Source organism: Chiloscyllium punctatum, chromosome 39, assembly GCF_047496795.1.
Source record: "Chiloscyllium punctatum isolate Juve2018m chromosome 39, sChiPun1.3, whole genome shotgun sequence".
Taxonomy (NCBI): Eukaryota; Metazoa; Chordata; class Chondrichthyes; order Orectolobiformes; family Hemiscylliidae; genus Chiloscyllium; species Chiloscyllium punctatum.
In genome coordinates, this window is record NC_092777.1 from 41,147,071 (window position 1) to 41,163,918 (window position 16,848).

The window sequence follows — 16,848 nt, forward strand, 5'->3', positions numbered from 1 at the left end:
AAAGAGACTTGGTGCAAATTAGGCTGCTGGCTGCAGAGTTTTAGATGTTAAGTTCATGCAAGATACTTTCAAAATATGGCCAAGTTAAAACTAATAGTACTGCATTTCAAGCAGACACCGTAGACAGTTTCAATGATAATTTTCTAAAGGAAATTCTTTTCAAGTACGTATTGAATAGATATTCCCAGGCTATCGGGGAAAGAGCAAGAGGTTGGGATTAATTGTATTATTATATGAATCTCTATGACATTGAAATGTAAACTGATTAAAGCCACAATAACTTGAAAATTTCAGTATAATAAAGAGACCGTGTACTTTTTCAGGTATCACACAGTTTCCATATCATTCAGAAAGTTTCACTTTCACATACGTAATTTGAGGTACTGAAACCATCAGGAGTTGTAGTGACTTGAGACATAACACATTTTATTATAGAGATTAAACAGAAAATACTGGAACTATTCAGCATGTCTGGCAGCAACTATGAAGAATTAAATATTTCATCGTGTTGAGCTTTGCTAGAACTGACAGATAGCCTGAGAGGCTAAATTTGCTTATCTCTCCACAGATAATTGCTTATCTCTCCAAACTGCTGGGTGTGTCCAGCATTCTCTGTTTTATTTCAGATTTCCAGGAGTACTTTTTTTTAAAAATGACCGTTGTTCCTTACCAGTGATAACTCCAGCAGTCAAATAGAGCTGGATGATGCTGGTGCACAATGAGGCAAGGATCATACCTCCTGATGCAAACAGGCCACCTACCATCATGACAGGACGACAGCCAAAGCGATTCACCAAAATACTGCACAAAGGCCCTGCATTAAAAGACAGGAGGAAGAAAATTGCTCAGCTGACTACTGGAGAATGAAGAACTTTCAAAGACTCAGTTTAGTCTTTTGTAGAAGACTTTGACACCACAGCAAAACTCAAATGCAAATCAAAAATCTGTTACCCAGCATTACAGAGTTACAAACTTAAATACTTGATTGTAAACAATATATTTCACCAAACATTCACCTGCTCAATTGTGTAACAAGGACATTTATTAACCTAGGTTAAGGGCAAAGAGCAATTCCATAGTATGACCACCAAGAATGAAAGGAACATTTCAAGCTGCAATGATTATAAGTTTAAGTTTAATGCTAAGCTTTAGCTTCAACAGCTTGTTATTACTGGAAAAAGGAACAAGTTTTGGAATTTTAAAGTCCTTAAGAATAATTTACAGTGTTTATAAACTACAGTAAGAAGTGAAAGAGTGATTGACAGCACAAGAAAGAAAAAGGATCAATAAGCAAGAATATGAAAAGCAATGCTTTACTTTATACAGTATTTTCACAACGCACAACATGTGTATTGACTTTCTGTAATCTTAAGCTTCAGACTTGAATTTAACAGTAGTTTAGATTTTCCAGAGTCTGAGATGACAATGGTGGAGACAGAAATATAAGCCATCCAACAAGTTATCTCCTTCGTCAATCAGGCTGAGGATGGGAAAATTGACAGCATATTAAAGTAGGTGAATACAGTATCAAAGTTGGTACAATGAAAGAGAAATAAAGGGCAGAATTCCAGCTGCTGGGGTTAAAGTAGAGGAGAATGGCTGGGAATGGGGGGTGTTGGGGGGGGAAGGGTGTGGTATTCTAATGCATGTGGGATTACAGACTCAAATCGTGGCATTGAGATGGGAACTCACATGATCCTACCCACTTCTGGATTTAGCCTACATAGGTTTGCAAGCAACCAGGACTTCCTATAAAGGGCTAGAGGTCAAAAGTCCCACTGAACTTGAGATTTAATCCACACAATGGTTGTGTGCATGGAATTTGCCAGGATCAATCAGAGGAGAACTCAGAGGGTAGTCTGTGTACTGGCTGGGATGTCTTCAAAACAATGAAGACTTTCTGCCATGCCCATGTGAGAGAGGCTGGAGCTCACAGCCCTTCTTCTAAGAGTCTGCATTCTCTGCTTGACAATTGATTGCCAACTTCTTGGACGTGAACTCACCCTAAGCTGCAATTCTCAGCTGTCAGCCTTCACTACAGGTTGGAAGCAGATTATGCTGCTCTACCTGGATCTCTGTTGAGGAACAAGAGGAGCAGCAATAGCAAAAACAATAGTACCAACAGAAACAGGAGCAATACCAACAGCAACAGCAGCTGCCTTCTCCTCAACCATAACCCTCTCCCCAGTACAGTCACATGGGCACAGAGATCCAATTTTAACGCAACAACAACCACAGTATTTAGTCCATAGGCAAAGTATCAGCACTTCCAATGCACCTCAGAAGACGTGGACTCTCACAAAAGGTAATGTCTGACATCTGCAGATTAGTTAGGCCTCAGCTATTTACACTTTATATCAAGAGTTCAGATGGGGAGATCATGTGTCATATATCTGAGTTTGCTGACAATACAAATTAGGTGGGAATGTAAACTGTAAGATGGCTGCAAATGGATATCAGAAGTTTCATTGCGTTTGGCGAGAAAATGATAGTAGAACATAATGTGGAGAAGTATGCTATTTATTATGGATGAGAAAGCAGAGAAAAAAAACTTTTTTTTAAAATGCAGAACAGCTGGGAAATTCTGGCATTCAGAGTGGCTTGGGGGTGCTCAGACATGAATCATAAAAAGTAAGCATGCAAGTAAAGCATGCAAGCAGCACATTACCTTTTATTACAAAGAGATTAGAGAACACAAGAAATTTTACAAAGATTATGCAGGGCCTAATTCAGAAAACATGCCAGAATAGTGTTTACTTTCAGAATCTTTCCCAGGGAGGATGTTTGCCTTAGGAGGGAGGGTCACAAAGGCACACTAGACTGTTAATGTGATGAGGAATATTGCCCAATGAGGAGACTTTGAGTAGATAGCTATTTGCAATAGCTATGATCATTTGTGTAATTTTTATTCAGATTAATGATTCATTTCCTGAACACAGTGATAATTTCCTAGCAGCCAAGCACTCAAAGTCAGTGTAAAATTTCTATGATTACATTCCCAAGAGTTTAATAATGAAGTGTCTAACTGAAGCATGGTAAGCTAGACAGTTTAGACTAAGGGTCACAGTCTCAGATAAAAGGAGACCGAGTTCGCAGATGACGCCAAAATTGGAGGTGTAGTGGACAGCGAAGGTTACCTCAGATTACAAGAGGATCTTAATCAAATGGGCCAATGGGCTGAGAAGTGACAGATGGAGTTTAATTCAGATAAATACGAGGTGCTGCATTTTGGAAAAGCAAATCAGAACAGGACTTATACATTTAATGGTAACATCTTGGGGAGTGTAGCTGAACAAAGAGACCTTGGAGTGCAGGTTCATAGTTTGTTGAAAATGGAGTCACAAGTAGATAGGATAGCGAAGAAGACATTTGGTATGCTTTCCTTTATTGGTCAGAGCATTGGGGTTTCACAGTGGCTCAGTGTGAGCATAGGAATTGAGTATAGGAATTGAGTATAGGAAGTGAGTATAGGAATTGGGATGTCATGTTGTGGCTGTAGAGGACATTGGTTAGGCCACTTTTGGAATACTGCATGCAATTCTGGTCTCCTTCCTTTGAGCTACAGGGAGAGGCTGAATAGCCTGGGACTATTTTCTCTGGGGTGTTGGAAGCTGAGGGGTGACCTTATAGAGGTTTATATAATCATGAGGAGCATGGATAGGATAAATAAACAAAGTCTTTCCCCTGGGGTTGGAGAGTCCAGACTAGAATGGCAAAGGTTTAGGGTGGTAGGAGAAAGATATAAAAGCGACCTAAGTGGCATCTTTTTCACACAGAGGGTGGTTCGTGCATGGAATGAGCTGCCAGAGGAAGTGGTGGAGACTGGTACAATTACAACATTTAAAAGGCATCTGGATGGGTATATGAATAGGAAGGGTTTGGAGGGATATGGGCCAAATGCTAGCGAATGGGATTAGATTAGTTTGGGATATCTGGTCGGCATGGACTGGTTGGACCGGAGGGTTGTTTCTGTGCTGTACATCTCTATGACTCCATGACTCTATGAGGAGAAATGTAAAATTTTCTTACACCTTAGAGCTGTGCATGCTCAACCATGGAATACATTCTGTAAATTTGTTGTTTGATGTTTGGATACTTGAATAAATGAATATGCAGACAGTGCAGCAAGGTAGAGCTGATCTTACTGAATAGTGGAGCAGTATTGGGGGCTGCCTTCCACACTTCTCATGTTGAAATTGCATCTTCCACACAACATTGCACACTGACAACTATTTCAAGACTAGGGGGTGCTAGGTCCTTGGTCTTCAACCACCACAATTAGAAAGACAGATTCAGATAATTTCTATTGAGTTTAATTATTTGAAGTAGCCATATGACAAATACCATTGCTGGTAGCAACAGAAGGAATACTGTGGCCTTTTCCTGTTCCAGAAAGTTGTTCATTGCCAGCTTGATAACAAGACAAAATACATGACACTTGCCACTGTGCAAGCAAGTGTTTCTTATTCATTTACTTACCCAGAATCTGAGATGTCAGAGCAGGACTTATAACTTAATGGTAAGGTCCTGGGGAGTGTTGCTGAACAAAGAGACCTTGGGGTGCAGGTTCATAGTTCCTTGAAAGTGGTGTCACAGGTAGATAGGATAGTGAAGACATTTGGTATGTTTTCCTTTATTGGTCAGGGTACTGAGTATAGGAGTTGGGAGGTCATTGGTTAGGTCACTTTTGGAATATTGCATGCAATTCTGGTCTCCTTCCTATCAGAAGGATGTTGTGAAACTTGAAAGGGTTCAGAAAAGATTTACAAGGATGTTGCCAGGGCAAGAGGATTTGAGCTATAGGGAGGGGCTGAACAGGCTGGGGGAGACCATTTTCCCTGGAACATTGGAGGCTGAGGGCTGACCTTACAGAGGTTTATAAAATCATGAGGGGCATGGATATGATAAATAGACAAAGTCCTTTCCCTGGGGTGGTGGAGTCTAAAGCTTGAGGGCATAGGTTTAAGGTGAGTGGGAAAGATATAAAAGGGACCTAAGGGGCAAAATTTTCACACAGAGGGTGGTATGTGTCTGAATGAGCTGCCAGAGGAAGTGGTGGATACTGGTACAATTGCAGCATTTAAAAGGCATCTGGATGGGTATATGAATAGGAAGGGTTTAGTGGGATATGGGCCATGCTGGCAAATGGGAGTAGATTAGGTTGGGATATCTGTCAGCATACCGAGTCGGACCAAAGGGTCTGTTTCTGTACTGTACATCTCTATGACTCCATGTAAAAGTCCAAATAGTAGTTGAATTCTCTAATGGATTTGACAAGATTGATAAAACAAGCATACATTTAAAGTTAAAATTGCAGTGCAATAATCCCAGAATAAATAAAATTCCCTGATTTAAATGAACGATCACTCAAAGCAAAATTGTAGATTCATCAGCAAAGGTGCTACAGAATGGTAAAGCTAATAGTGTTGTTCCTGAGTTGTACGGATATAAAGTCACGACTCAGAGCTCACTAATACATGCCAAAAAATCTCCTTTAAAGAGCAGGTTTCTATCTGAGGAAATAGATTACAAATGTCCAAGACCACCAGTGGATATTGGCACTTCATGTTTGGTGGTCACAAATTAATTACAATTAATGCCTTAAAGGCGGATATTGTACAGGGTTTTACTTTTACACTTTCACTGCACCAGAAGCATACAATAGCACTGTCTTTTGTCTACAATTAGAAATTATCTCATATTGAGGACTGGCCTGAAGGAAGCTATAGCCATATTCAAAGTAATGGAAAATAATACATGCCCCATCCAACTCTTCCTCCATCTTGGAAATTGTTGAATAACCTTTAAAAGTAAGAATCTTAAGACAGTTTTCCCATGCTTAATCAAGTGGGAAGGATGTTGTGACACTTGAAAGGGTTCAGGAAAGATTTACAAGGATGTTGCCGGGTTTTGAGCTATAGGGAGAGGTTGAATAGGCTGGGGGTGTTTTCCCTGGAGCATCGGAAGCTGAGGGGTGACCTTATAGAGGTTTATAAAATCATGATGGCATGATCTATAAGGTCAGAGGCTGAGGGATGACCATGTAGGAGTTTATCAAATTGTGAGGGGAATGGATAGGATAAATAGACAAGGTATTTTCCCTGGGGTGAGGGAGTCCAGAACTAGAGGGCATAGGCAAAGGATAAGAGGGGAAAGATTTAAAAGGGACCTAAGGGGCAATCTTTTCACGCAGAGGGCGGTGCGCATATGGAAGTGGTGGAGGCTGGTACACTTACAACATTTAAAAGGCATCTGAAGGGGTATATGAATAGTAAGGATTTAGAGGGGCCAGGTACTGGCAAATGGGACTAGATTAATTTAGGATAACTGGTCAGCATGGATGAAGAGTCTGTTTCCATGCTATACATCTCCATGTCTCTATGCTAAATGACCTTGTATCAGCACTTATTTTGGAAATATTTAACAATTGTGTTAAACTTGTTTCCTAAACACTTCAGAGAAATGTGTTATCTAAAAACATTGATAGCAGAGGTACAATGGAGGAAAAAGGAAATTGGTACATTTGTTACTCCCTGATACCATCAGCAAGTCATGAAAGGATACAGTCACATGGAGTGACCAGGAAGAAACACTGATAGTCAGAGCTATAGTGAAAAGTAGTTCCTTTGCACGAACTGCAAAACTCAGTGGATTGAGCAATCAAAGAAAAGGTAATACAAGGAAGATTTTTGTGCAATGAGGGCCAGCATTCATGCTAATCCTCCTAGAATACATCGTCACTGCCCCAGAAGTATACAGTAGCATTGTCTTTTGTTTACAATTAAAAATTATCTCATTGTTGAGATAAAATACTTGTTTCATGCCATGTGTAAGGTAGCTGCAGTTGTAAAGACCTTTTATTAATGTCAAGACAGAGGTCACATGACTTTGGCAAGCCACAATACAGGTAGTTCTCCTAAAACACACCTAAACGTGAAATATCTGTAACACAATTTGTGAATTATCAACTATTTTTAATAAGGTGAACTCCCATTCACTGTTACGCGATTCTCATCCCCGCACTAGGTGTTGCCGTGCGCAGAGGACTGGATTCCGCGTCGGCATCACGTGATCAGTCGGCTCATGTGCTTTCTTGTGAAGAGCTTCATGGAAGGCGTTGTGAAATGTTTGCGCTCGTGGGCTTGGAAAAGCATCATGAAAATATCTCTGCAGCTGGAGGGCAAGAAGCTGGGAGCAACCTGTTAATTTAAAACTTAAAGAGTTGAGATAAGAGTGAAATTTCACTGGAATTGGCTGACAGTAAAAGGACAGTGTTGAGGTGCAATTTGAATTTTGGGCTTTGTTGTTTGTATTAAGAGATTTTTTTTCTCTCTTTTTGTTAAAAAAATTGTTTAGATGTTAAGGAATATCTGCAGGCTCACGAGTCGATTTCAGTGACTAATCACTACCGTAACCAACTGCAAAAGAATACCAGTACACGGGCTTGGACATGGTCAGTCAGCTGCTCAGGGTGGTCAGAGTCAAGTCACTCTGCAAATAGTGGATGGCACAGTGTTACTTTTGGAGCATGCGTGGAGATGTCCTGAAGGGGTGAGTAGGCTGTGCGTAAGAGGTTCCGTGTTAGTCAGGCTCAGACATTAGCAACGATGGGAATGAGTGTGGAAGATGTTGCAGGAAATGATGGTTACAGTGTGGGAGTAAAACACATACTGCCTCTGCCCCATCCTCATCAGCAGTGTTTCTGTGTTCCTGCCCACAAAGATAGGCACCAGTTTTTCATTGTTTGTCACATCCAGGGCCAGTGTCAGGAACCGTGCAGGACAGCTCCAGACTGACAGATCTTGTCTGGGTGCAAAATAACTTTTTAAAGCTGGTGTTGCACCATGGATGTTGATCAATTCTGGGATATCTGAGGAGTGGTGAGTTGTGTTGGAAATGGCACATGGTGTGATGATGCTAGAATGCGTGAGGGGGACTCCAAAGGGCAGACTAAGTGATATGTCAGGTGGGTTTTGTAAAATATGTTGATAGACATCCCCAAGCATCACGATGTGAAACCCTCCAAAAACCTTGAGAAACCTGACACTGGGCGAAAGAAATTAAGATGACATATTCAAGAAGAATGGATACTCAAAAAATACAGTCCGCAGATTCCTCAAGAATAAACCACGACAAGCAGACCAAACACAGCCAGAAACCCTAACCACCTTACCATACATCAAAGAAGTTTCAGAAATGACAGCCAGACTACTAAGACCCCTCGGAATCCTAGTAGCACACAAACCCACCAACACTCTCCAACAAAAACTAACAAACTTAAAAGACCCAGTACAACCCATGGACAAAACCAAAGTCATCTACAAAATTCCATGCAGGGACTGCCACAAACATTGCGTAGGACAAACAGGGAGAAAGTTAGCCACCAGGATACATGAACACCAGCTAGCCTCAAAAAGACACGACCCTCTCTCCCTCGTACCTCTACACACGGATGAAAAATACCACCATTTCGACTGCGACAACACATCTATCCTGGGACAGGCTAAGCAAAGACATGCCAGAGAATTCCTAGAGGCCTGGCACTCCAACCACAACACCATAAACAAACACATAGATCTAGATACCATCTATCAACCCCTCAGAAAATGAACAGGAAATGACATCACCACAAACCCCAGGATCCCTATCCAGGACAAACATATAAATAGAAAGCAGGAGACAACAGCTTTGCTTCACTTGGAGGTCGCCACTGATGATGTTACCTAGCCAGGTAATGAAACTTCTGGATATCAAACCTACAAATCAGTGAGCAAACCTACACCCTAAACCTCAACCTGAGCTACAAACCTTGCAAGAAATTAAGATTCAGCCCTTGATCTATCAAGGCAGGTTTCATTCTGGGATCTGACTTGTGCAGTGTTACTATTGGATGGATCAGACAACTGGCTAGAACATAGTGCAGCCAGCAGGTATAGATCTGATGAATTGCACTATACTGTACCATACAGCAGGTCAAAATTTACTTCAGACCGTGCTATCAATTGTGTTAGGCTAACTACTACTTTTATTTCAAGTGTTACTGGTATTTTTGCTGGTTCACGCCCAACCCTGTTTTTCACAAAGGCCCCATTATTTCTATTGCCCAATTTTCTATATGGCATTACATGGGAACACATCTACGGCATTATAGCAGAACTACCTGTATGCAAAGGCATTTGTATAATTGAACATCCCTTTTCTATAATGAAAAGAAAACAAAAGAATTTGCAAGCATTCTTTGCGAGTCACATCACATACTTCGTTAATATAATCCTTTTAAAAAAATCATCAGGCATAAACTAGAAATTATTTTTTCTAGCTTAATCCAGTTCTTAAACACATATTGCTCACAGGCCCAGATCTCTGGTCTTTGGATAGTCTCAGACTAGATCTATAAGCCAGCATACATGACCAAACGCACTGACTGTGTGGGAACTGCCCAGGTGGCTTGAATTTCTGTTAGAGAATTTCCCTGCCCCCTGGGACTCTCCAACAAAAGTTTCCAAATCTGAGTTACACTTAGGGACTTTGAACAGTCCCAATACACCTATCAGGAAAGCAATTCAAGAAAATGTTAAATGGAAAAGTCATGGTCTAATTCCTGAGTATATACAACTAATGAACCACCTGACTCCCAACCCACACACACACCCCTCCCCCCCCCCCCCCCCCCCCACAACCATCCTGATCAGACCTACCTATACACTTCCCATGTCCCCCAAATTGCCCTGTAAACTGATGCCAACACAACACCCCTTTGTGACTGCCCTTCTCCTCCCCTGTCCCAACTTGACTAGACCTTACTACCCACCAAGTCTCCGGATCCCATGACACAATTCCTCCCGGGCTGAGCATGGTACCCATCTCACACAGCTGCCATCATAACTACATACCTCATCCACTCCAAACACTTACCCAATGACTACATCTGCCATTCTTTCACTCATGCACACACACTAACACAAAAATGCTCTGAGACATTTAAACCATGACCAGAATATAAAAGCAAGTGTTCAAATTAAAAAAAAGAGCATGTGACTTCTGCATCGATTCTCTGTCTTGTTTCCTTTGAGGCATCTTACACTAAAGGAGGTTTTGCCGAATACTTCTACTAAAAGATTGGAAGACAAATTGGAGGAGATAGTTTTATGTCTAAAATGTTGGAAACAGTTCAGACAATAACTGGAGGATTTAGGTCATTGCTTTAAAGATTTAAGTCTTTATGATATATATGCAAGTTGTTGTCTGTTCTTCTGGTACCTGCTTGTCTCTGGGGTGACATTGTTTCTCTGCTTGCATGACAAGTGTTGCCTCTTGTTGAAACAGGAACAGTTCAAAGTCTTGTACTAGCATCAACTTCCTTCACAGGGAGTGGGGCTCTCAACAATGTGCTGAAGACATGCATCTGCTTCCCTTGCTTATAATTCACTTCCTGGTGTCAAACTATCAACAGTGTAATATCCTTTGCAAACTTTTTGTAGCACGTAGAAGCAGTTTGAGAATGATGCTTTGGAATAATTCGAGATCAGACTCCACAAATCACTTTCTCCCCCCGTATCAAGAATTGTTGAATTGTTGTGGTTCTGTTCGCCGAGCTGGGAATTTGTCTTGCAAACGTTTCGTCCCCTGTCTAGGTGACATCCTCAGTGCTTGGGAGCCTCCTGTGAAGCGCTTCTGTGCTGTTTCCTCCGGCATTTATAGTGGCCTGTCTCTGCCACTTCCGGTTGTCAGTTCGAGCTGTCCGCTGTAGTGGCCGGTATATTGGGTCCAGGTCGATGTGTTTGTTGATAGAGTCTGTGGATCCACAGACTCTATCAACAAACACATCGACCTGGACCCAATATACCGGCCACTACAGCGGACAGCTCAAACTGACAACCGGAAGCGGCAGAGACAGGCCTCTATAAATGCCGGAAGAAACAGCACAGAAGCGCTTCACAGGAGGCTCCCAAGCACTGAGGATGTCACCTAGACAGGGGACGAAACGTTTGCAAGACAAATTCCCAGCTCGGCGAACAGAACCACAACAACGAGCACCTGAGCTACAAATCTTCTACCAAACTTTGAATTGTTAAATTCCTAAACAGACAGGTAGACTTTCTTGATCTGGGGGCTGGCATTATTTGAGGTTGCGTGAATACTTTGAATGCAGCAGCATCTGGTAGTCCTTGTCGTTTGACAGATGCTTTAAATTCTCTCCCTTATTGGCTTCAGGGTGACTTCTTCATTAACATCATAATATTTTAACACTGGCATTGTCGCCATTTTTTGTTGTTTGAGCGAGTGAAAGCTACTGATTATTCTGTACCCTCCCCCCCCTCTCCCCTCAACATCGAACATGTAATTGAACAATCACGTGCCTATTTCAGGCAGTAACACTGGTACCCACTTGGAATTCAAGAGAACCACTTGGAAGAAGATTCTTGTTTTATTATTTTCTTCTGTTCGCTGCTCTAATTTGCAAGCACAAGTGGGACAATAGGTTGGTGAAAAACAACTTCTTTCATTGTGTTTGGTATTTTGGGATAAATTTTCCTGTTCCAAGGTGGAACAAGTAATGAAGAATTGTATGTCAATGAGCATTTGTTTGTAAGGCAGCCCGTCACATTTTTCCAAACTAAAAACCATTTTTAGGAAGAAAATCAGTTGTCCCTAATGGGAGCCTGCCACTTCCCCTCAAAATCCATCCCTTATTTTCAAATACTGCATTCCCTGCTGCATTTTATTCAATGAGAACAGATTGGATTTACGCTTTGAAATTTTAAAAGTAGAACCTGTCTTCACTTAGTGACTTTCACACCCCCAAGGGATTGCAGAGAATCACAGCCTGTATATTTTGAAGTCAGTTAATGGACTCTCTCAGACAAGTTGCAGCTAATCACTCCTTATAAATTTATTATCTCCAAAGCTAACTGCATGTGAATTTATGGTTATTTGCCATCTGATAAAGAGGCAGGGAAGTAATTTAAAAATAAAAATGTTTGTGCCACCCAGTTGTTGGAGGAAAAGCACCTTCTGCAACACAGAGAGAGGAAATGCCCAGGTTCAAGCTGTGAACTCCGTGGAGGTAACGGATTTCTGACATAATAGTGCAATTATTATCCAACAAAAGTGAATCATACCATCTTCTCTTGAAATTCAATCGTATGACCACTACTGAGTACTCCATGGGCGTTACTAGTGACTAGAACTTAATTGCAGTTTTAGTGTCCTTATGTGAGGAAGGATGTTCTTTCTTTGGAAGGATTGCAATAAAGGTTTACCAATCACTTACTGAGATGGCAAGTCCAATGAATGAAGAAAGACTACTACAGTTAGGACTTATTCACTGACATTTACAACATTGGGATGGGGCTGGTTGGTGTGAGGGGAGGGGGTGGGGGGTGAGACCACAGAAACATATAAAGTTGGAACAGAATGAGACAGAATGAACACAGGAAGCATGTTCCTGATGACCAGGAAGTCCAGAACCAAGGATCATACTCCAAGGATGCAGGGTAGACCATCTAGGCCCGAGGTTAGGAGAAATTTCTTCATCTGGGGAGCATCCCTCTCCCATCAACACTTGGTGTAAAGTCAATATGAATAGTGGCCATTCCAGCAAGGTCAGAGAGTGACTGCTGCTATTGAACCAAATCACAATATGGGACTCGGTGTTTTCGAGTGGAGAGGAGAAAGTTAAAAGATTCTGTCTATCTGTCTGTTACAAATAAACTGGCTGGACAATGATTATAAATATCTTATATAAAAGTCAGTAAACCTTGTGAAATCAAACTTCAGAACTAGAAATGGAATGCTGTATTTTGAAATGCACTTTTGTTCACAAAATACTACCTACACAATGTTTCCTAAACACTGAATGCCTTACCTGTTCCATATAACATAGCAAGAAGAATGGAAGAGATCCAAGCCGTATCACTATACCCAATGTGGAACTCTTTAATCAACTCCTTGAAGAAAACACTAACGGCTTTTGGAAAAGCATATGAGAATCCAGTGATGACAAAACATCCAATGAGAATGGCCCAACCCCAGCCTCCATCAGGGGCCTTCATTCCTGCTGGCTTCTCATCTTGTACAACGACTCCCATGGTTCAGGTCACAGCCTGTAAATTTAAAATAAAGAAGGAGTTGATAAAAATCAGTTCCCTACTAGTATAGTTTGGATTAACATCATTAAAATCATATGCATTATGAAAGTTCCACAATATCAAAATACAATCACACTCATTAAATTATTGTGTTCGAATTGTATACTTATTTTTACAATCGATGTATTTTCAATATCTGAGGAGTTGCAAATGGTGCTGAACAAGTCAGGAGTGTGATGAAAGACTCTCCACTTGCCTCGACGGGTGCAGCTCTAACAATATTCAAGAAGCTGCACACCATCCAGCTCAAAGCAGCCCACTTGACTGACTCCACATTCACTTCCTCTACCACTGACACTCAGTAGCAGCTGTGCATACTATCTACAAGATGCACAAGACAAGATGCACAGGAATTTACCAAGGCTCTTCAGACAGCATTGTTTAAGTCCAAGAGTATATTGTTCTACAAGGACCAAGGCAGCAGCGACATGGAAACATGAGTACCTGTAAATTCCCTCCAAGCCACTCACCATCCTTATTTGGAAATATCTTAACCATTCCTTCAGTGTCGCTGTGTTAAAATCCTGGAACTCACTCCCCAGTGGCATTGTGGGACTATCTACACTAAATGGCAAGCAGCACAGTGGCTCACTGTTGCCTCAAAACGATGGGACTCCAGTTCAATTCCAGCCTCCAGTGACTGTCTGTGTGGAGTCTGCACATTCTCCCCATATTTGCATGGGTCTCCTCTGGGTGCCCTGGTTTCCTCCCACTGTCCAAAGATTAATGGATTGGCCATTTTAGGTACAGGGTCACAGGGATAAGGTAGGGGTCTGGCTGGGAAGCTCTTCAGAAGGTTGGTCTGGATTTGATGGACTGAATGGCCTGTTTCCATACTGTAGGGATTCTAATCCAATCTAAAATTCATTGTACTGGTTCATGGAAGCCACTGTCTCAAGAGCAACCAAGGATGAGCAATAAAACATTGGCCCAGACAGGGACACTTGCATTCTATGACTGAATAAAATAGCTCTGGCTAGAATACTGATATGACATTCAATGCAACATGTTTTGAATTGAATGAGTCATGCATTTCATGAGCCGCAAGCCTCACGAAAAAACGTTTGCGGAGGTTTAGAGGGCCCCCACCTCAGGGAAGTCGTCATGAACAAACATGGGTGGCATGGTGGTTCAGTGGTTAGCAGTGCTGCCTTACAGCACCAGAGACCCGGGTTCAATTCCTGCCTCGGGCAACTGTCTGTGTGGAGTTTGCACATTCTCCCAGTGTCTGCGTGGGTTTTCTCTGGGTGCTCCGGTGTCCTCCCACAATCCAAAAATGGCCATGCTTAATTGCCTGTTGTGTTAGGTGTAGGGGTCTGGGTGGGTTGCTCTTCGGTGGGTCGGTGTGGACTTGTTGAGCCGAAGGGCCTGTTTCCACACTGTAAGTAATCTAATTTATTTAGCAGCTTTTACTTTGCAATTTCTGAAGATCTGCCAATTCCCCACCAGTTACAATGGAAATCCCATCCTTCACGGTCCCTCTGACACTCACTCTCTATGCTATATCTGTAATACATCATAAATCTGCGCTCACTTCCTATCAATTTTTTCCCATTATGAATTACTGTGTTGCAACTAAGTGGAAATGTTCCATATAAATATTACTGTAACTACATTCTTGATACCCCAAGAGAGTAATTGCAACTTTTACAGAGGCAGTTTCTGTTATAATTGTAAATTTAAGAGCAAGAACAGATTATACAACTTAATATATACCCATTGAGCTAAGTGTGCATATCCTGGTCCAAATAACCCCTCCTCTTGGTTCCTCTCTCGAGCTGTGATCGATTTTGATTAGCACTTGTCTGCTGTATTTAATACTCCAATTCCAGCACTGTGTGAAACAATGTCTTCTAATGCTTACGCTTTAGTATTAATAGCGTGTTTGTCTCCTTATTGCCAATTCACCAGCTAGTGAAAAATATCTGTATCACTTTTCAATTCTCTCAACTCTTTCACAAATCTGACTTGTTTTCCAGCAAAAAAATAGTGTCAGCTGAGAAATGGCCCACTTCTACTCCTACATCTTATGGTTTTATGCATCCCAAACAGAGGATGTATAAATCTTACGGTTCCAGGCCACTTGTTAAGAGTATAAAACAAGTAAGTCTCTCGTATTACTCCTTCAATCAATACAATCAAATCTGGGTCAGCTGTAAGCCTTAGAAAGTCATGCTCCATAGGACATTTTGTGCAGAAATTAACTTCAGGTTTTACACAGGTTTGGACACTTTGCTGATTTTGGCACAGAATGAAAAAAAAACTTCCCCTACAAACAGGAAATGGATAAAAGATTGTTTCACTGATCAGTTCAAAAACCAACAAAATTCCAAATAGCGAAAGGTTTGGTTTTAGTAGAATAAGCCACATATCACTTACATATAAAAAAGGAGAAAATGCATAAGTATGATGAATATGAAAAAGTGACACTTTTCAGTTCATACTTGATCATTTTCATGTTTTTACCTGTAGCATGGGTCACAACTGTAATCGTCAAGACTGACTGTGACCACAATTCAAAAAACAAGATTAGAATAGAGTTAATATTTAAAACACTCTAACTTTAGTCTATGTTTTAGGATTTGACTAAGATTTCAAAAAACTCTCTCAGATAAGAAAACTTTTGAAGAGTTTTGATGACAGAAAACAACATGGACCTAGTAGTTAATGTTAAGAAACATTTATTTTCCTATTCTCTCTCAATGCATTTGCTAACTGCATAAAGGCTGAGAAGAAGGAAATTGGCAAATTAGATTAGATTAGATTACTTACAGTGTGGAAACAGGCCCTTCGGCCCAACAAGTCCACACCGTCCCGCTGAAGTGCAACCCACCTACACCCATTCCCCTACATTTAACCCTTCACCTAATGGAATGCATATTAATGTCATGGTAAGTTTCTCACAGATGCAACTTAACCCCTTGTAAAATTATGAAAGTAAGACACTGATAATCAGGCATGTAATTAGGTTAAGCCCTGACTGTCTTCTGTTCTCTTTTAAGGAATGGAATTGCTTCCACTACATACCAATCTCAAACCAAACAGAAATTAATCATTGCCCTTTCAAGACAGCATGTCATCGAGTCTGACTGTACTTCATCCCTACCATGAGGGGGCATCGTGATGGTTGCCCTTGGCTGCCCTGAATGTAGAAATTCCTGGGTATATAATTTGCGAGGTAGGAAGGAATGTGGCCGCAGTAGCATATGCAACTAGTGTAAAATAAACCACTATCTGATGGAAAAATGCTGCACCTATTTATGCAATCTACTAATTATCCTGGTACTATAATATGTTCTGAGGAGGGATTTAACTCAAATATATTGTACCATGCTTTGAAGTTGCTAGAGAAGCATTCTTATCAACAATAGCAAGAGGTCAGACCTATATTGGGATGCAACCGGCTCCTATTCTTAGTTGCTGATAACTTGTTATAAACTGGAGCCTCTTTTCTGTCAAGGGAAATTTCTGACAGCCACTCCACACAGTCCAATACTACTATTATAGGACAAGCCAAACAGAGAACAGCCAGGGAATTCCTAGAGGCATGGCACTCGTCCACTGATTCAATCAACAAGCACATCAACCTGGACCCAATATACTGGCCACTGCAGCGGACAGCTGGAACTGACAACCAGAAGCGGCAGATACAAATCACTATAAATGCCAGAGGAAACATCACAGAAGCGCTTCACAG

The 16,848-nt window shown here is 41.2% G+C and overlaps 1 protein-coding gene across 2 annotated transcripts in view; it reads right to left on the reverse strand.

Moving 5' to 3' along the window:
• The window catches only part of LOC140463972 (monocarboxylate transporter 4-like), a 50,472-nt gene that overhangs the window by 9,759 nt on the left and 23,865 nt on the right, over positions 1-16,848 (reverse strand). For both annotated transcript variants that reach the window (XM_072558514.1, XM_072558515.1), the window contains exons 2-3: positions 12,869-13,106; positions 671-814 (exon numbers count right to left, since the gene is read on the reverse strand). In XM_072558514.1, coding sequence (XP_072414615.1) covers positions 671-814; positions 12,869-13,091 — 367 coding nt within the window. In that variant the 5' untranslated portion in view covers positions 13,092-13,106. The remainder of the gene's footprint in view (positions 1-670; positions 815-12,868; positions 13,107-16,848) is intronic.